The sequence below is a fragment of the Delphinus delphis genome, chromosome 13, assembly GCF_949987515.2.
Source record: "Delphinus delphis chromosome 13, mDelDel1.2, whole genome shotgun sequence".
Taxonomy (NCBI): Eukaryota; Metazoa; Chordata; class Mammalia; order Artiodactyla; family Delphinidae; genus Delphinus; species Delphinus delphis.
In genome coordinates, this window is record NC_082695.1 from 16,009,639 (window position 1) to 16,030,185 (window position 20,547).

Here is a 20,547-nt window from a genome sequence, read left to right on the forward strand (position 1 = left end):
GTCTGCAACATGGATCCACAAAAATTTCTTGGCACCAGAGCTAATCCACTGATAGTGCAGAAAGTAAAATACACAGGGCAATTGAAACCAGATTCCACAGTACTTGATTCAACTGTTTACTAAGGTCAGTATAGTTGGTCCTTTGCCTACCACTGGCAAATGGTTTTTGTATACTTTATTACAAATAAAACAATCTTGCTTGACAATACCATCTGTCAGCTTTACCATATATGACTAAACAATCCTAAAGTAATAATATATTAGGAACTGAGCTTTTCTTAAAAACAAATGAACTATACTATTAGTAAATCCTGTATCTAAATTTATACAGCATCTTTAAGCAATGTGGAAATGAAATTATGATTTATTAATTTACATACAAATTACTTTATACATTAATGAATAAATTTTCAACTTGTTAAAAAACAAAGTCTGAAGCTGTCATTATTGGGATTCGTGGGATGTGGTTTGCTCTTCTATCACTTGCTTCACAATTTCTGCCAGTTTTAGTCGATCTACTTTATCTGTGAATCCACGACCTGAAACCCAAAAAAGAAAAAGGTCAGTCTCCAAACTGGGAGGTGATAAGATTCTTGACAGGGACCCAATAAGGTACATCTCACCAGTGTCAAATTCACCCTCACCATGGAGGAACCATCACCAACACTGATCAAAAGCAGTTCAACTCCCCCATTTTTCAAGTAGAACTGAGCAGCTTATTAACCTGGCCGTAAAAATCCAATGTTCAGTACAACAGCACAGCAAGAAACCACAAAGAGGGAGAAGTTCTTTGTGATATGTATGTCGACAACAGAACTCATATCCGGACTATATAAAGAACTCCTACACATCTATAAGAGAGATACAACTCAACAGAAAAATGGGCAAAAGAATAGGCACTTAACAAAATCTAAATGGCCAATAAACATTAAAACGTGCTTAAGCTCATAGTCATCAGGGAAAGGCAAAGTAAAATGACACGCAATACCAGTAGTACTTATTAATCAGAATGACTAAAATGAAAAAGACAATAGCAAGGGTTGGTGTGGATATAGAATAACTAGAACCCTCAAACACTGCTAGTGGAAGTGTAAAGTGGTACAACCACTTTGGAAAACTGGTGGCAGTACCTACAGAAGCTAAACAGATGAATATCCCCATGAACCAGCAACTCCAATCCTAGATACATAAGAGAAATGAGTTCATTAAAATATTCATAAAAGATGTACACAAGAGTGTTTATAGCAGTGCTTTCCTTAATTACCAAAACCTGGAAACAACCCATATGTCCGTTCAACAGCAGAATGAATAAATATAAATACAAAAAATATATGTGTATATATATATGGAGAAAAATATATATAGAGAGAATATATATATATTTACATACATATATATGAGAATGAATTGCTGCTACACACAACAATATGGTTGAATCTCACAAATATAATCTTGACTAAAAGAAGCCAGACACAAAAGAACACAGACTTCTCTGACTCCACTTACATAAAATATAAAACCAGGCAAAACTAATATACACTGCTAGAAACTGGGATCATAATTACCCTTGTGAGGAGGGAGGTAGCAGTTAAAAGAGGGCACATGCTCCACTACATGTTCTAGGTGCTTGTTACATGGGAGTGTTCACTTTGTGAAAATTCATCGGACGTGCATACCTCAAATGTGATCACTTTTCTGTATTGATATTTCAAAATCTTAAAAAATAAAAAAAATCCTAGGGAAGCTAATCTCCTCCAAGTATGGGAATGGCCAGGCTAGCACCTTGGATTTCTCATGTCCAAGAATCAAGCTAGGCAATGAGTTTGCTTCCTTCCCTGAGCATCCTAGACCTTAAGTCTAGTTAGTCTGCTAAAGTAGAAAGACAATACAAAAGCAGCTCAAAAAACACACCTGTACCTTGTTTGCCTGTGGGGAAAAAAATTCAAAGAGCAGCAGATTTGGCACTCTCTACTCTTCAGTGAAACAGGTCTTCTCTAAGCTAAGCAGATCAGCAGGGCGGACTCTGTGGTACTTTGCCCTCTTTCTCCCCTTCAGAGTATACTGCTCCTTAATGACCCAGTGAACAGTTCAGGTATCTGGAAGGAGTTCTGAGATCTGACTGTTTTTTTGCCCAAGTGGTATGTGACGGGGGCTCTGCAGCAATGAATCTGCGACACATAATTCATCTGAACTCTGGAAAACAAGCGAAAGGGCCAGATGTCCAGATACGCCTGGGCAGTTACTGTAGGGCTAACCCCCTGTCCCACAGTATTCCACTCACTCGCCAGCCCTACTTTACCTGAAAACAGTCCCAGCTCAGCCCCCAGAGATCCTACATATTCTAAACACAATTACTTCTTTGCATTCCTGGGGAAAGGCATAATTAAGACTCCTACCATTCCAGCTGAAGCTTTGCAGAGTATCTCTTAGGAGTTTGCATTCCCGGTTATACTTCCAAGCTTCCTGAACTACTTCATTCAGCTTTTCATCTTCATTCTCTCCTGTTGATAAAGATGAAGAAGAAGTTGCATTTTCCTGCAGCATCATGGGATTTTAGTGTCAGAGATGGAAGGACATGATGTCCAACTTATTGAGAAGTGATGATTAAAGGTGCAAGCTTTACCAGACTATCATTACTTCTAGTCCCTACATTACATGTAGAGCAGGGGTCCCAACCACTGGGCCACACAGCAGGAGGTGAGCGGTGGACAAGCGAGGGAAGCTTCATCTGTATTTACAGCCACTCCCCATCGCTCACATTACCACCTGAGCTCTGCCTCCTGTCAGCATTATGGTGAGTTGTATAATTATTTCATTATATATTACAATGTAATAATAATAGAAATAAAGCACACAATAAACGTAATGCACTTGAATCATCCTGAAACCACCCCCGCCACTCCCACCCCCAGTCCATGGAAAAATTGTCTTCCACGAAACCAGTCCCTGATGCCAAAAAGGTTGGGGACCACTGATGTAGACCGCTTCTGGTTTCTCAACTCTTCCTGCTCTGACCACCTCACACAAATTCCCTGATGCCCCCAGAGTCTTAGCACTGGGGGATGGGAAATAGGCATCCCATAGGATGTCAGACTATTGCTGAGCAAAAGCACCTGGTTAACTTAAGAGACCATGAGCGAGAGGGAGAATAAGGCTGAGTGGGCTACCTTCTTTCTCCTAAGCTCATTTCTTACTTTGGAAGACTACCTGAGGCACACTAGTAAGTTCCCTTAAAAGCCAAGGAATCTAGGAAGACTGGTCAACTCAACAGTTTCCTGGCCTACTACTTGAAGCATCTCATTCATCTGCTGAGAAAAGCCCATCATACCCCATTAGGTGGAAAGAGAACATACTGAAAGAGAGCTCTCACTCGAAAGGACTTCTGTTTAAGTCCCACCCTGCCCATGATACAAGTAGCAGCCAGGGCCACTTCTGAACTTGGGAGATCGTCTCTTTATATTCACAAGTTAATGACAGCCTTGTACTCTAAGGGCTCTGGATATGGTATTTCCCAACGCTCCTGACCTTCCCAACCTAATCCTGACCCTGTTCACATTTTCCATTTTCCATCCTCTATCCTGTAATCTCATTAACAAACTAGGAAAATACAAAATTACGTGCTGTGTCTGACGCTGGCAATTACACCGAAACTAGAAATTTTACAGGAAACCAAAGGTGGGCCAGAGCCTCACATTTCTGAGTTCCCACTGTCCATTCTTTTCAGTGGGCACAAACTATATAATGTACTTATTTTCTTATAACACAAAGATGAAACAGACAACTTCAAATTAAACCACTCCTTTAGTCATGTGCACGTGCACACACACAGACACGCACAGAGCATTCATAAATGGTGTGACCTTTACCAGCCTGGGGGAGAATACACTGAGCAATCACATCTCGGAGCTTTTCCAAGGCAACATTTGAATCCTCGGCTCCATTCTCACGGTCGTGGATATAAACACCATCCTTTGGCTTGGTGCTTTAGAAGTTTGGGAGAGAGGTAATAACAAGGTGAGACCCCAAAACCCAACTCTTAACAGATGTTAATGCTAAACATAAGGAACAGATTTTTCAGATAAATAAGTAACTATAGAGTATCTCCAACTTCTGATGCTATTTAAAGAACATATCCTTTCCACCCTCTTAAGAGACAAAAAAGGGCAGACCCCTGGCTGACCTTTCAGAACCCTGTACTCAACCACACCAGCCATGAGGGAGAACTGAAGAAATAAGCTCAGTTACCCGAGTAATTTCCTCTTCCTTAGAATGGGGTTGTTCACAGAGTGCAGGGGTTTGAGGCTGACTTTCAGGTCCTGGATTCGCATGTTGGCCAACTGTTCTGCATGGGCCTGTTGGATTCCTGCAACCACCGCCTGAATGCAAACACTGCCATCAGTTTTTCACATTCTGGGCACCTAAAAAGCCAATCTAAGACAGTGGGAAGGAGAATCACAAAGAACTAAGGTGGCAATTTCATTCTTATGCTGGCAGTATACAAATTTTGATAAGGCAGAGGACTCTTCCCCATGGATCAGCAGGGCCCAGGGAATACCAGGCCAACAGCTAGCCCTTCTTTCCTGTGGGCTGACAGAAATGCAAGTAAGAAATACTAACAAGGCTCATACTCATAGTCACTGGCAAGGGCAAGTGTAAAGAGAGTCATACATGTACATCAGGGGAAAAGCTAGCAGGCTGCCACCTGAGAAGCCTCCCTGACTGGCATTTACTCCCTGCCCCCATGGTGTAGACAGTCACCTTAGCCCTGATGGCTCAGAACCCCAAGCATTTCACCTGGTGAGCATAGTAGACCCTCACAAACTGATCTATAAGCCAGTCAATTAATTTACAATGAGAAATAACTGTCATAAGGTCTAGCACTCTTCAAGTCTGTCTTTATGACCAGTGCGTTCTCTTACTACGGGCAGACCAATAAGGGAAGGCAAATAATCAGAAAAGGCTTTGTAAGAATGAGACGATCCCACTTCTGTATTTAAAAAAAAAGACAAACTCTGTGAGTGTGTGTGTGTGTCTCCCCAGAAAAAGATCAGGAAGAATACATCAAGCCATAGGTCACCTCACCTCTGAGGGGTGAGACTGAGGCAGGGTAATGAAAGGGAACTTTTGCTTTTTATTTTATATACCTCCGTGTTGTTTGAATTTCAACAACAAAATTTGACAGTTTACAAAAATAGTTCCTTGGTAAGCGTGCAATTAGATCAGGAAGAGTTTGAACTCATTTAAGAGAACTATACTAACTGGCCCTGGCTACACACCCCCAGACCCTTGAATCTATTTCCTTATCCGTGATAGCCCGACCAAAAAGATGGGAACACCTCAAGGTTGTGAGCTTAGGCTCCATCTCTTAGGCACAGCTTAGATGGACACTATTCAGCTTCTGCATATGTGGACATTTTTTCTACACTTCCAAAGTTGACCAGCCTGCATCTTGACCACATCATTTCTTTAAAAATAGGAATACACTGTCACATTGCAGTTCCATCTTATAGGCCCAGGAGCTACTCCTCCTCATTAAGAAGATTATGCATATCCATACTTGGCTTCATTATACACTAATCTTAAAGTAACTCCAGAAGGCAATCTTATTTCTCCATTTCAAGATCTTGAGGAAAGCCACAATGTAACACTCAATTGCTGACAACCAGAGGGTATAAGTAATCCTTTTGTATTTTGGACTGACCAAACAAACCATTTCTGGACTACTGGGCACATTTAAACCAGGAAGACAACTGCACATAAATCAGAGATAGCAGAAAACTCTGTTCCTTCTAGCTCTCCTTTCTCTCTCATACTCCAGCTAAACTAAGGGAGGTCTTAGCATTCTTTTTTCTGATTCGCTTACATTTCAACTCCATCCCTTCTAAGTCAGTAACACTCAAGTCTGTGTCACTGCCTTTCCCTCTCAGCCACATTCTGATTCCACACCACACATCCATCTACCACCTTAAACAATATCTAAAACCTAAGAGACTTCCCTTCACCCAAAACCAGCCTCATTCCTGATTTCCCTCTGTCAATGGTGTCACCAGATATGCCACCCACTGTCCCCTTATATCTAGTCAGTCACCAAAAATTGTAGAAATTTGTCTTCAAAAATATTGAGCCTATTCATTCATCTCTACTTCTCTGCTCCTAGAGCAGCTTCTCAGCTTCTAGATTATTGTAAAAGTATTAGGTTGGCAAGTCTGCAAGTCTGACTAACCATCCCTAAACACCTTCCCTGTGGCAAATTTCTTCTCAAAAATCTACAATAGCCTCTCAATTATGTCCTACTAAGACTTAAACCCCTCTGTCTACTTTCAAAGCCAGGTCTGCCACACCCATTTTACCAACTTCCCATCAATGAAGTCAGGCTTCATTACATGTAAAGGGGTTAAACATGTAAAGGGGTTAAAAAATGCCACACAATAGTTAATAATTGTGATGGTTTTTGCCTTCTCTTTGGGAACCCTTCCCTAATTACAGCCCTTCAAAGATGTTCTCTTTTTCTGAATTTCCATAGCATTCACAGAAAATTTAGCATGCAAAAGCTCTGATGTCTGAAAATGTTCCCTCTTTGTTTTGTGTTTATTGGTCTTTCCAACCAGTCTTGTTTAAACTCCTTGGGCAAAAGAACGGTGTCTGATACTGCTCTGGGCCCCCAACCCCATAGCACAAATATGAAGGATAGTCCTTTGAGTGTTCCCTTAGTGTATTTACCAGGCCTTGATCTGGTCTTTTACGGAAATAACCTCTTTATTTCCAATCCTGATCTTTGGAAGACCAGAGGTATTTCTCTGGGAAAGACTGTGTGCTCTGCATTGTTTTGCCTTTAACCCCTCATTGAGTCAAGCCTCAGCATTCCTTCCCAACACAGCCTTTTCGGCCAACAAAATAAGCATCATTCAAAACCTTATCCATCATCAGTTGAGCAGAGGGTAGCACATTATCCAGGGCCTCAGTTGAGTTGAGCCAGGGGTGATCCAACACTCCCTCGATGGTAAGTCTTTCCTCTGGTTTGACCTTCAAGAGCCTGTGGAGAAAAGGCCAACAGGGCTGCCATGCAGTTGCTTCCAGAGGCCGGGAAGTTCCTGGGTCTGGCTCTAACCAGCTCCAGCTTCTGACTTTCCACCAACTCTTACAAGCCTAGGCTTTCTATTTGCAGGACAGAGGTGGGGCTCTCGTCCCTAACCGTTAGTTGTGAGGGCACTCTGTCCTTACGCAGTTCTTTCTATACTAAATAAATTGAGATAAGAATGGTAGGAAAAGGCTTAGTCCAGTGATACCTCAGACTGAGTTCTAGGTTCAGTAAAGTAATCTTACATATGGCTTACAGTTTCTGAGACACTGAATCCCCAGACTAATGTTTCTAGGACAGTGGGCTGTAATTTCCAAAAGGGACTCAAAGTGCTCTTTTGGCTAACAGTGACTGTAAAATTGAGGGGTCATACGGTTCTGAAAATCCAGGTTGCTACTTGTGATAAAACTCTTGTCACCATTTGGCAGGACATGAACCCTTTATTCCAAAGACATTCAAAAGCTAAAAATCTAGGGCTTCCCTGGTGGCACAGTGGTTGAGAGTCCGCCTGCCAATGCAGGGGCCACGGGTTCGTGCCCAGGTCCGGGAAGATCCCACATGCCGCGGAGCGGCTGCGCCTGTGAGCCATGGCCGCTGAGCCTGCACGTCCGGAGCCTATTGCTCCGCAACGGGAGAGGCCACAACAGTGAGAGGCCTGCGTACCGCAAAAAAAAAAAAAAAAAAAAAAACCACACAAAACAACAACAAAAAGCTAAAAATCTAATCTCTGAGAAGGGGATGGCATTTCCTTCTAAGCCTAATGTATTGTTCTGTACCATCGGCTTTTTGACCATAGTTCTTTACATCTTGTACATTTATCCTAATGCACTTCCTAGCTCACCCCAGCATATTCCCTGGGCCTCTTACAGCACCTTCTTCCAAATACATAGCCTCCCATTCCAAACATCAGAGTCAGGACAACATGCCTACTTGCTCTTTCATGTTCTCTGTAACCTTTTGGATCATTGTGAACAAACACAGATTCTAAAGAAAGGATTATTTAGAAAAGAATCTCAATGCTGAAAGAAGATAATCAATGTTGCTCTAGGGAGAGGAAATATATTCTACAGAACTCCAAAGAACCAATTAGAGGATACTGATATTTTGGTTAAGTAACTGAGAATACAGCAGGGAAAGAGCATAGGAAGACAAATGATGATTTAAACATTGCCTCCACCCTCCTAAAAAACTTTCACCTGTATATTTTAGAAACTAGTCCCTTTTTGAATACATAAATACCTAACACCAACAGAACAAGCTCACTTCTGAAAGAGAGTAATCTCCATACAGAAACAGCTGTACTGTTAGGAGACAGTTCCCAGGTACTGCCCTTTTAATGCTTATCTTTATCGCATTACAGATGAAGAAACTGAAACCAAAAGAGGAAAAGTTACTCAGTGAAGAACAAGCAGTAGGATACCAGAACAGCATCCAAGCTCCAGTCAGCTAAGCCTCTGACACAGGTGGGTAGAAAAAGCAAAGACACCTCATATTTAGGTCTGACTTCTTTCTTAGTGCTCTAGCTAATTTCTCCAAAGGACTCTGAATGTCAAGTCTCCATCATCCATTCACTACCCCTAATTCTTCTAAATCTTTCCATCTTAATATACACCAGAGCAACCAACTAGCAGTAGGAAGGGCAGGAGGTGGGGTCCAGGCCCTGCACAACCAATCACACACTCCCACAGCAGCTAAGGAATGAAAAGCCAAAAGCATCATGGTCATTTTAGCACCCCAGTTCAGTTCCTGGAATCATGTCTGTCCCAAATGACCAACCTCCGTGCAGGAAGGGTACACCAGGGGGGTTACCATTTAAGGTCCTAAATTAATGCTCACAGATACAATGGCTACCAAGGGACCTGGATTCAACCCTAAGGACAAATTCTAGGAGTGCAACAGGAGGGAGCAAAGCTCCAATTTCACCAAGGTGTGGACACTGAGAACTCTCATCTCAGGCTCCAGGGAAAATTTTCTGTGATGCTAAAATGAGAAGGAGTATGCCTGGGAAACAAATGACTTTCCTTTACCCAACATTCCTTTGTGTTCCACCACTTTTAAGGCCTCCCTGGCCTCCCCCCGCAGTGGCCTGGGGACTCACTTCCTCACAACATCTTTGGCCATCTCTGAGATCTGGCTCCACTCTTCCTCTGGGAACTCAAAACTGCCTGTCATGATCTTTCTCCGCATATCCTTTGGGATAGTCCGGCTGTGGTGTCTGGAGTAAAAAGGAGGGTATCCGCACAACATCACGTAGATAATCACCCCTAGGGACCACAAGTCACAGCTCTGAAAGCAAAAAGAACATGGTCACTCACAGCAGAGGCACAGCTCTAAAATAAAGTCCCTAGGACTGACCCAGAAACAGCCCCTGATATACACAGGCTGATATCTCCGAGAATCACTTCACAGAGACTGTAAAAGCTTCAGGAAGTCTTAAGAGAATTAACCATTCTCTCCTTATTTGTTACGTGCTACCAACACTACATATGTGCACACCATATATACAAGGCCAGTCTGGGGTAAAATAGTCACTTATTCTCACTGCTTAGGCCCAAGCTGCTACCTGATTATTGGGTACAGATGTAGGATACTTTGTCCCCAGCCAGAAAAGTGGTAGATATAAGCCAGCTGGTTGTGAAACATTTACTCTGTCCACCTGGGCAGGGCTGAGGGTGCAGGAACAAAGCAGCTAGGACACAGGTGGGCTGACTCTATAAAACAGCACAAGTCATTTTATAAAGGCCCAAAGCAGTCTGACAAAGATTAGGGATAGGCACTGCAGGGAAAAACAGGAGGCTAAAAGCAATCCTTTGGCCATGAAGGACTCACTGTGCCCATTTGCAAGACCATTCTTGGGGAAGATATTCTGAACGAAACAAAACTGCCACCAACTACCATGTCTGTAGATATTAAGGTGATTTCATGGCCTGTAGTCACAGCATGCTTATTAATAAAGGACTCCTATTTTAATTAAACGTAGCTCTACCTGCCTCGGAAACTGGGTCCTCAGAGGCTTCAACACAGAGGCTTGTCCTCCTGAATTGCAGGACAAAAGCAGTGTCCACCTGAGAAAGGCAGCCCAGGGAACCTGCCACTGTGGCCACACGCTCCTCACACCACAGCTGTGCGCTGCTCTGAGTGAAGCCTGGAAAATGAGGTGTCTCAGGTACTCTCAGCCATGTCTTGGCATCATACTAGTAGACATTTATAGATGACATGACCCATGCTGTAGAACATACTTATAAAATTATAGAGGTGGAGAGAAATCTTAAAAAATAGTTCACATGAGGAAACTGATACTACAGAGATCTTGTCATCTCTAAGGTCATCTGTCAAGAGTGAAACTAAGTGCACCAACCAACATCATACAGCTGAATGGTGGTGGAGTCACAGCAAGTCACCTGGCTTACTGCCTCTTTTTCTTTTTAATTAACGTTGATGTATTTATTTAACTTTTGAAATTTTAACTACATCTTTTTACATTATTTTTATTTAAAAAATTATTTGTAAATGTAGCAGTCAGTGTTCACTTAGTTGCCAATATAAAGATTATAACTAGACCAACATATATACACATTCAAAAGTAATATGAACTTATTTCAATATACTACTCATCTGTGGAGTGTAAATTTTATGAATGCCATGCTAATTCACAAACACCACTAGATTCACAAAATGGAACAGGAAGAGGAGAAAAAAATAGTACTGGGAAATAATGTATCACACAAGAATCCATTGTATTCATGACGAGAAGACCGTATCAGGTAAATTAATATCTCTGTTAGCTAAGTGCTTCTACCACTCAATTCCTGTCTGCATTGGGAAGCAGGAAGCAGTTTCTGACTGACTATAATCAGCACAGCCCTCACTTCCAACCTTCACTATATAAGGGCACAGCTGCCTACAGTTTTGCAAGTAGATCAAGATGATGTGGAGCAGTTCTTACTTGGGGACTGAACAGTGTTAATCATGAAAGTAGTTGTTTAGCGTTCTGGTCATGCTGTGCCAGTGCCAGTGCCAATGCAAGTGGAGGGTCCTGAGTGCCACAGAAGCCTGTGTGTTCTTCAATATGTATGCCTGCATGTGTGCACGCACATGCATTAGGAATATGTGGGGCCCTCTAAAGGTGTGGGACCGGGAAGAGCTGGCCTGCCTTTCTACCATCCTCAGCTCCCTCTCTACCATCTATATCACCTGGAGTCCCCAAGCAGCATCATTTTTTTCTGATCTACTCAGTGACTCCAGGACCTCTAGGACCTGTTTCAAGAGGCCCTAAACCTCTCATACTTTAGAACAGAGAAGATTGATGTGTAGGCTACTGATTAAGAACTGTGAAGTACCAGGTAACATTTGGGAGCACTTGCTATGTGTACTAGACACTGTTCTAAGTTGGGTATTTTATGGGGTTAGAAAGAATGGCACCATAAATGGACAAATAATATTCTCTGAAATGGCCTCCACCTCAAAAAAGCAAGACAAACATATCTTTAAATGTGATCAGTGGACTGTACAGCTAGCCAAATAAATAACCTCCAGGTGACCATAGCCTTTGGTTCCTGCTGCAAAACCTAAACTGGTATGAATCTTATTTCATCAGACAAATACTTGAATTCCACTCTTCTGCATATGTGGCTGCTTTCAGCCTCTTGGGCAGCAATATTAAGGGATAAGAATGGAATTTGCCACCTTCCCAGAGGGCCACAAACACCTCATAGGAGAAGAGGGGCTACACCCAAGGGGTAAAGATTAGTGTCTCCTCTCCTACCTTGTTATAAGTGTAGGGTGTTGGCGAGGTAGGTATGATGCCAGATTTCTCCTTCTGATGCCTTCTCTGTGCCTCCAGTACCTGTCAGAGTTACACCAAAGGGGACAGTTTACTGAAAATCACACCAGCGACCTGCAGCTTGAGACAGACTGCTGGAAGGCTGAAGAGGGTAGTCACTGGCAGTCAACAATCAACAACTGAAAAAACTCTACATAAATACTTTCAAAAACTTTTTTCTTTCTTGGAATCAGCAATTTATTATCAGTGTTTGCCGAGGTCAAGGACATGAAGATTAAGTCCCTGAAGGAGAATTTATCTCTTCTTCCTCTCGATCTGAGGTTACTTTTCCCTAGGGGAGTCCCTTATGCCTTTGAAAGCAGTGAAAGCAGAATGGTGCTGGCCAGCAGTTCAGGTTCGAGGTATTTGTTGCCATGAGGGACTGTAATAGTCACATGGGTCTGGGTGTTAAGTGCTCCAAGGAGGTAACCACTGCCATCCACAGGGCCATCCTCCTGGCCAACCACTCCGCTGTCATGGGTAATAGGACTCCTGGAAACACAAGATTGGCAAACCCCATACAGTTCCTTGAAGGTGGCAGGATACTGCAGCTCTCTGCTGGTATGCTTCATCCTTGCACCCAGATCCACTGCTAGTGTCTTGGTCTTCGTGGCCACAAAGCTGCTGCTGACAGCAGGCACTGAAAACTGTTACCCCTTGGTCAGCGGCTGCACAGGCTCGTTGGGCAACTTTACCAAGGCCACCTTCGATGCCACCTCTAAGACCTACAGCTATCTTACACCTGACCTCTCGAAGGGGACTGTGCTCACCAAGGCTCCCTATAAGCAATTCATTGACCATCTTGTGTTGCACAAGGCTTGTGTTTTCACACAAGAATAATAAAGTGAATTAATTAAAACTGAAAAAGAAAATACCACTTATGAGAGCATAAAAATTTAAGAATTGGGCTTCCCTGGTGGCGCAGTGGTTGAGAGTCCGCCTGCCGATGCAGGGGACAGGGGTTTGTGCCCCAGTCTGGGAAGATCCCACATGCCGCGGAGCGGCTGGGCCTGTGAGCCATGGCCACTGAGCCTGCGCGTCCAGAGCCTGTGCTCCGCAACGGGAGAGGCCACAACAGTGAGAGGCCCGCGTACCGCAAAAAAAAAAAAAAAAAAAAATTAAGAATAAATCTAAAAAGACATGTGAAAGACCTGTACATGAAAACTATACAAATATTGCTGAGCAAAACCAAAGACAAAAATACAGCTGGCTTATGGGTCAGAGGGCTCAATATTGTTATGATGTCAGTGATCCCATACTGAACTATACGTTTAAAACAACCCTAGTCAAAATCCCAGCATGCTTTTTTGTAGAAGTAAACAGCCAATTCTAAAGTTCATATGGAAATGCAAAGAAATTTGAATAGCCAAAACAACTATGAAAAAGAAGAACAAAGTTGGAGGGCTAAAACTACCTTATCTCAAAAATTATTAAAAAGTGTCAATAATCAAAACGGTATGGTATTAGTGTAAAGACAGACAAAGAGATCAATGGAACAGAGTGGAAAATCCAAAAATAAACCCACACATATACATTCGACTGATTTTTGACAAAGGCTCAGAAGCAATGCAGTAGAGAAAAGATAGTTTTTCAACAAATGGTACTGGAACAACTAGATATCCAAATGCTAAAAAATGAACTTGGATCCATACCTCACACATTATACAAAAATTAACTCAAAATGGATCACAGACCCAAATGTAAAGCCTAAAATTATAAAACTTGTAGCATAAAATCTTTGTGGTCTTGAGTTAAGACAGATTTCTTGGATAGAAAACCAAAAGCAGAGTCCATAAAATTTTTTTTTAAAATTAACAAATTGGCCTTCACACCAAAATTAAAATCTTTTGCTCTTCAGAAGATGTTGTTACCACCTCACACCAGTCAGAATGGCCATCCTCAAAAAGTCTACAAATAGGGACTTCCCTGGTGGCACCGTGGTTAAGACTGCACGCTCCCAATGCAGGGGGCCCAGGTTTGATCTCTGCTCAGGGAACTAGATCCCATTTGCATGCCGCAACGAAGAGTTCATATGCCACAACTAAGGAGCCCACCTGCTGCAACTAAAAAGCCCAAGTGCTGCAACTAAGGAGCCTGCAAGCTGCAACTAAGGAGCTGGTGAGCTACAACTAAGGATCCCACCTGCTGCAACTAAGACCCAGCACAACCAAATAAATAAATATTTTTTAAAAATCTACAAATAATAAATGCTGGAGAGGGTGTGGAGCAAAGGGAACCCTCCTACACTGTTGGTGGGAAAGTAAATTGGTGCAGCCACTATGGAAAATAGTATGTAGGCTCCTTAAAAAACTACAAATAGAGTTACCATATGATCCAGTGATCCCACTCCTGGGCGTATATCCAGAAAAGATGAAAACACTAATTTGAAAAGATATATGCCACCCAATGTTCACAGTAGCACTATTTACAATAGGCAAGACATGGAAACAACTTAAATGTCCATCGATAGAGGAATGGATAAAGACGGTGTAATAGACACACACACACACACACACACACACACACACACACACACACACACACACACACACACACTGGAATATTACTCAGCCATAAAAAAGAATGAAGTAATGCCATTTGCAGCAACATGGATGGACCTAGAGATTATCATACTAAGTGAAGTCAGACAGAGAAAGACAAATATCATGTGATATCACTTATATGTGGAATCTAAAAAAGTGATACAAATGAACTCATTCACAAAAGAGAAACAGACTCACAGACTTAGAAAACTAACTTATGGTTATCAAAGAGGAAAGTGGGGGAGAGATAAATTGGGAATTTGGGATTAACAGATACCCACTACTATATATAAAATAGATAAACAACAAGGACCTATTGTATAGCACAGGGAACTATATTCAATGTCTTGAAATAACCTATAATGGAAAAGAATCTGAAAAAGTATATATACATGTGTGTGTGTGCATGTGTGCAACTGAATCACTTTGCTGTACACCTGAAACACTGTAAATCAACTATGCTTCAATTTTTAAAAAAAGAAAAGAAAAAGACACTGTTAAGAGAATGAAAGATAAGCCACAGACTGGAAGAAAATCTTTCCAAAGCATATATCTGATAAATGACTTATATCCAAAACATATTTAAAAAACTGTAAAATTCAGCAATAAGAAAATAAACAATCCAATTTAAAATATGGGGAAAAGATCTGATCCGATACTTCACCAAAGAAAATATACAGACAGCAAAGAAGCACCATGGATGCTCAACATCATTAGTTATTAGGGAAATGCAAATTGAAACCACAATGAAATACTGCTACACAGTCACTAAAATGGCTAAAAAGACTGTCCAGGGGACTTCCCTGGTGGCACAGTGGTTAAGGCTCCATGCTCCCAATGCAGGGGGCCCGGGTTTGATTCCTGGTTAGGGAACTAGATCCCACATGAATGCTGCAACTAAGGAGCCCATGTGCTGCAACTAAAGAGCCAGCAAGCTGCAACTAAGGAGCCCTCGAGCCACAACTAAGGAGCCTGCCTGCCTCAACTAAGGAACCCACGTGTCACAACTAAGAAGCTGGCGAGCCTCAACTAAGGAGCCCATGAGCCACAACTAAGAACCCTACCTGCTGCAACTAAGACCCAGCGCAACCAAATAAATAAATATTAAAAAAAATTAAAATACATAAATAAATAAAAAATAAAAAGACTGTCCATACCAAATGCTAGTAGGAATGTGGAGGACCTGAAACTTTCATACACTGCTGATGGGAATGTAAAATTGAACACCACTTTGGAAAACAACTTGGCAGTTTCTAAGTAAGTTAAATACATCTACCACATGATCTAGCCATTCCACTCTAGGTATTTACCAAAGAGAAAAGGAAATGAATGTCCATCCAAAAACCTGTGCAAAAATGTTTGTAACACGTTTATTTTTAACAGCCAAAAACTGAAAACAACCCAGATGTCCATCAATAGATGAGTGGATAAACGAACCATGGTATATCCACATAGTGGAATACTTCCCAGCAGTAAAAACGAAAGAACTATTGATACATGCAATAACATGGATAAATCTTAAACGTAATTTTGCTGAGTGAAAGAAACCCCCCCCAAAAGAAAATACCATACGATGTGCTACTTTATATATAAATCTACAGAAAATGCAAACTAATCTATAATGACAGAAAGCAGATCAACTGCTGCCTGGCAATGAAGGGAAAAATAGAGAGGCAGGGAAGGATTTCAAGGGGCACAGTAAAATTTTGGGGGGTGACAAATATGTTCACTACCTTGACTGTGGTGATGGTTTAATGAGTGTGTGTGTATGTCAAAACTTATAAATTGTGCAAGTTAAATATGTATAGTTTATCATGTATCAATTACATCTCAATAAAAAAATTTTTTTAAAGAAGGCTTATATAAAACAAATCTCGGAAAGAATAAGCACCAGCTATATATATATGTATATGTCCATCAATAGATGAGTGGATAAACGAACCATGGTAAGAACCAAGAAAACAGGACCTGACCAAGACTGAGGCTGGTTCAGAAAAGAGATACCTCTCCACCCATCGTTGCCATCACCCTCCATCAGGCTAGCAAGCACCAAGTAATAAGTAACAGCAGTCCACTGTTAGTGGCAGAAAAAGACTGTGAAGCAAAAGCCCCTCTGAGGCAGAGGCACACAGCCAATGCCAAAGATAAAGATGGAGAAGAAACACAAAAAAACACACAAACCTGTGGCACCCCAAACCCCACCCTAAGCACAAGGTAACAAGAGAGGAATCTCAAGCCAGTGACACAGTAAAAATAACAATAGCAACAACAGAGCTCACACTAAGCTCAACTCCTAAGTAGACTGACTCAATTCCCTACTCCCATACTAAAGGACTAACTGCAGAAGCAGCAAGCCAACTTCTAGACTTCCACCTCCATCTCTACAGATCCTACAAAGATTTAAAAGGTTAATAAGGGATTATCATAATTTTATGCCAATAAATTAAAAAACAGTCAAATTTCTTAAAGACACAAATTACTAAAACTGGCTCAAGAAGAAATATAAAAATTCAATAGACCTATACCTATTTTTAAATTGATTACATCATTAAAAATCCACAATGAAAACTCCAAAATACCAATCTTACACAAACTGTTTCAGAAAATAAAGGAGGAAGACACATTTCCCAACTAATAGTATGATGTCAGCATTATTACCCTGATACCTTGAAACAAGGCAAAGACATTATGAGAAAGGATTATGGACCAATATCCCTTTTGTTAAAAAACACAAAATCCTTAACAAAATATTAGCAAAACAAATCAATCATCATGACTGAGTTTTACCTTAGGAATGTAAGATTGGTATAATGCCTGAAAATCAATTAATTCATCATATTAACAAAATAAAGAAGAAAAAATATATCATCAGTTCAATAGATGCAGAAAAAGCACTGGGTAAAATTTAACACATTCCCTTTCAGTAAACTAGGAACAGAAGGAAACTTCCTCAACCTGATAAAGGACATCTACAAAAAACATAACAGTTAATATCATACTTAATGGTGAAAGACTGAACATTTTTTCTGTAAGATCAGGAACAAGGCAAGGATGTCTGCTCTCATCACTTATATTCAACTGGTAGTTCTAGCCAACACAATAAGGGAAGGAAAAGAAATAAAAGGCAAACATACTGGAAAGAACAAAGTAAAACTATCTTTATTCACAGATGACATGACTCTGTATGTAGAAAATCTTAATAAATCTATTAAAAAAATCTACCAGAATTAATAAGCGATTTAGGCAAGATCCCAGGATTCAAGGGATCAAAAATCATTTATTTCTCTACAAACTATAAACAAACAATTGGAAAATGAAATTTTTAAAAATATCATTTCCAATAATTTCCATAAACATAAAATATAGGAAAAAATTTAAGAAAATAGGTATAAAACCTATACACTAAGAAATATAAATGTTTCTGAGAAAAATGAAAGACCTAAATAAATGGAAAGATATACTGTTTGGGCTTCCCTGGTGGCACAGTGGTTGAGAGTCCGCCTGCCGATGCAGGGGACACGGGTTCGTGCCCCGGTCTGAGAGGATCCCACATGCCGCGGAGCGGCTGGGCCCATGAGACATGGCCGCTGAGCCTGCACGTCCGGAGCCTGTGCTCCGCAACGGGAGAGGCCACAACAGTGAGAGGCCGGCATACAGAAAAAAAAAAAAAAAAAAGATATACCACGTTCATTAAATAGAAGACTTTATATTGTTAAGATGTCAATTCTCTCCAAATTCATCTATAGATTAAATACAATTCAAATCAAATCCCAGGAGGCTTTTCTGTCATAGAGAATTGAATTCTAAAATTTACAGAGAAATGCAAAGGATCCAGAATAGTGAAAACAATTTTGAAAAAGAATACATTTGAAGGACTTATTACACTATCTGAGGTCAAGACTTAATATAGGTCAAGACTTAATATAAAGCTACAGTGATCCAGATGATATATAGACGTATGTATCAAATAAACAGAATAGAGCCTAGAATAGACCAACACATATATGGTCAATTGATTTTCGACAAAACTGCAAAATAATTCAATTCGACAAAACTGTAAGGTAATTCAATGAGGCAAGGATAGTCTTTTCAACAAGTGATATGGAAACGACATTCATAAGGGAAAAAAAGCTTGACCCTTTATACACACACACACACACACACACACACACACACCTCAAATGGATCACAGTCTAAAATGTAAAAGCTAAAACTATAACCTTTAATAAGAAAACATGAGAAAATCTTCATCTCCATGGATATGGAAAGACTTCTTAGGAACAAACAGCACTAACCATTGAAAAAAAAATTGGTGAATTGGACTTGGTCAATATTTAAAACTTCTACTATTCAAAAGATCATTAAGAAAAGTGATGGGGACTTCCCTGGCGGTCCAGTGGCTAAGACTCTGTGCTTCCAATGCAGGGGGCATGGGTTCGACCCCTGATCAGGGAACTAAGATCCCACATGCCATGTGGCACGGCCAAAAAAAAAAAAAGAAAACTGAAATGCAAGCCACAGACTGAGAGAAATATTCATAATACATATGTTGTAGGCAGGATAATGGCCTCCCAAAGAAGTCCTGTCCTAATCCCTGGAATCTATGAATATGTTACCTTACATAGCAAAAGGGACTTCTAAGATTTGATTAAATTAAGGATCTTGAGATGGGGGATTATCCTGGATTACCCAGGATAATCTGACCAATTATCCTCGGTCAGAGTCAGAGAGACTGGAAGATGCTACCTACACTGCTGTCTTTGAAAATGGAGGAAGAGGCCACAAGTCAGGGCTTCCCTGGTGGCGCAGTGGTTGAGAGTCCGCCTGCCAATGCAGGGGACACGGGTTCGTGCCCCTGTCTGGGGGAATGCCGCGTGCCGTGGAGCAGCTGGGCCCGTGAGCCATGACCGCTGAGCCTGCGCGTCCGGAGCCTGTGCTCCGCAATGGGAGAGGCCACAGCAGTGAGAGGCCCGCGTACCGCAAAAAAAAAAAAAAAAAAAAGAGGCCACAAGCCAAAGAATGCAGGTAGCCTCAGAAGCTGAAAAGGCAAGGGAATGGATTCTCCCCTAGAGCCTCCAAAAGGAACACAGTCCTGCTGACATCCTGAACCATTTCAGACTTCTGACCTCCAAAACTGTAAGGTAATAAATGTGTGCTGTTTTAAGTTACTAAGTTTGTGGCAATTTGTTACAGCAGCAGTAAAATATTAATACATATATATGACAAAGAACTTGTATCCAGAATATAATTTAAAAAATTCTTATATCTCATTTATAAAACAACACAAAAAGGGCAAAAGATTTGTACCCATACTACACAACAGAATGTTGTACCCATATTTCACAATAGAACAGCCAGTATACACATGAAAAAATATTCAACAACAGTAGCCATCAGGAAAATGCTATAATTAAATCCATAACGAAATAACACGAACATACCTACCAGAATGACCAAGATTATAAACACTAACAAACATAAGTTGGTGATAAGAATGTGAAGAAACTGGAACATTTACATTACATTAGTGGTGCATACAACCATTTTGGAAAAAGATTTTACCTAAAGGTAGGGGTATGTCCCCCAAAACTCATAAATGAATGTTCCTAGCAACTTTATTCCTAATGGTGAAAAATAGGAAACAACCCCAAATGGCCATCAGTCAGTGAATGGATAAACAAATGTGGCTTGGTCATATGATGGAATACTACTTAGCAATAAAAAGGAACTAATTACTGATACACACAGAAACATGGATGGATCTGAAAAACATGCTGAGCCAAAGAAGTGAAACACAAAAGGTACAAAATTCCATTTTTATGAAATTCTACAACAGGCAAAACTAACCAATAATGACAAAGTAGATCAGTAGTTTTAATTAAGGGGATTAAGTTGGGAGCAGAATGACTGCAAAGGCACACAAGACAGTTTTTGAAGTGATGGAAATGTTTTGTATTTTGACTTTGGTGATGTTCACGCAGGAGTATCCATTTGTCAAAACTCATCAAACTACACTTAATGTAGAAGTATTTTATTGTATATTAATCATACCTCAATAAGGCTGCTTTTAAAAGAATAAAATGCCTGCACCAAATTAAGCAGCC

At 40.8% G+C, this 20,547-nt stretch overlaps 2 protein-coding genes and 1 pseudogene across 3 annotated transcripts in view; 2 read left to right on the top strand and 1 right to left on the bottom strand.

The window, feature by feature from the left end:
• The window catches only part of TMEM116 (transmembrane protein 116), a 131,352-nt gene extending 119,093 nt beyond the window's left edge, over nt 1-12,259 (top strand). Inside the window, exons 11-12 of the mRNA XM_060028166.1 lie at nt 8,439-8,541; nt 11,922-12,259. Coding sequence (XP_059884149.1) covers nt 8,439-8,528 — 90 coding nt within the window. The 3' untranslated portion in view covers nt 8,529-8,541; nt 11,922-12,259. The remainder of the gene's footprint in view (nt 1-8,438; nt 8,542-11,921) is intronic.
• MAPKAPK5 (MAPK activated protein kinase 5) overlaps nt 347-20,547 on the bottom strand; it is a 36,469-nt gene continuing 16,268 nt past the window's right edge. Inside the window, exons 8-14 of one of the 2 annotated variants that reach the window (XM_060028162.1) lie at nt 11,844-11,924; nt 9,177-9,364; nt 6,913-7,033; nt 4,246-4,376; nt 3,867-3,982; nt 2,397-2,501; nt 347-539 (exon numbers count right to left, since the gene is read on the bottom strand). In XM_060028162.1, coding sequence (XP_059884145.1) covers nt 445-539; nt 2,397-2,501; nt 3,867-3,982; nt 4,246-4,376; nt 6,913-7,033; nt 9,177-9,364; nt 11,844-11,924 — 837 coding nt within the window. In that variant the 3' untranslated portion in view covers nt 347-444. Of the gene's footprint in view, nt 540-2,396; nt 2,502-3,860; nt 3,983-4,245; nt 4,377-6,912; nt 7,034-9,176; nt 9,365-11,843; nt 11,925-20,547 lie in introns of both variants that reach the window. The other variant, XM_060028161.1, reaches the window with a different exon arrangement.
• Nucleotides 12,227-14,341, top strand: LOC132436374 (small ribosomal subunit protein uS5 pseudogene; annotated as a pseudogene).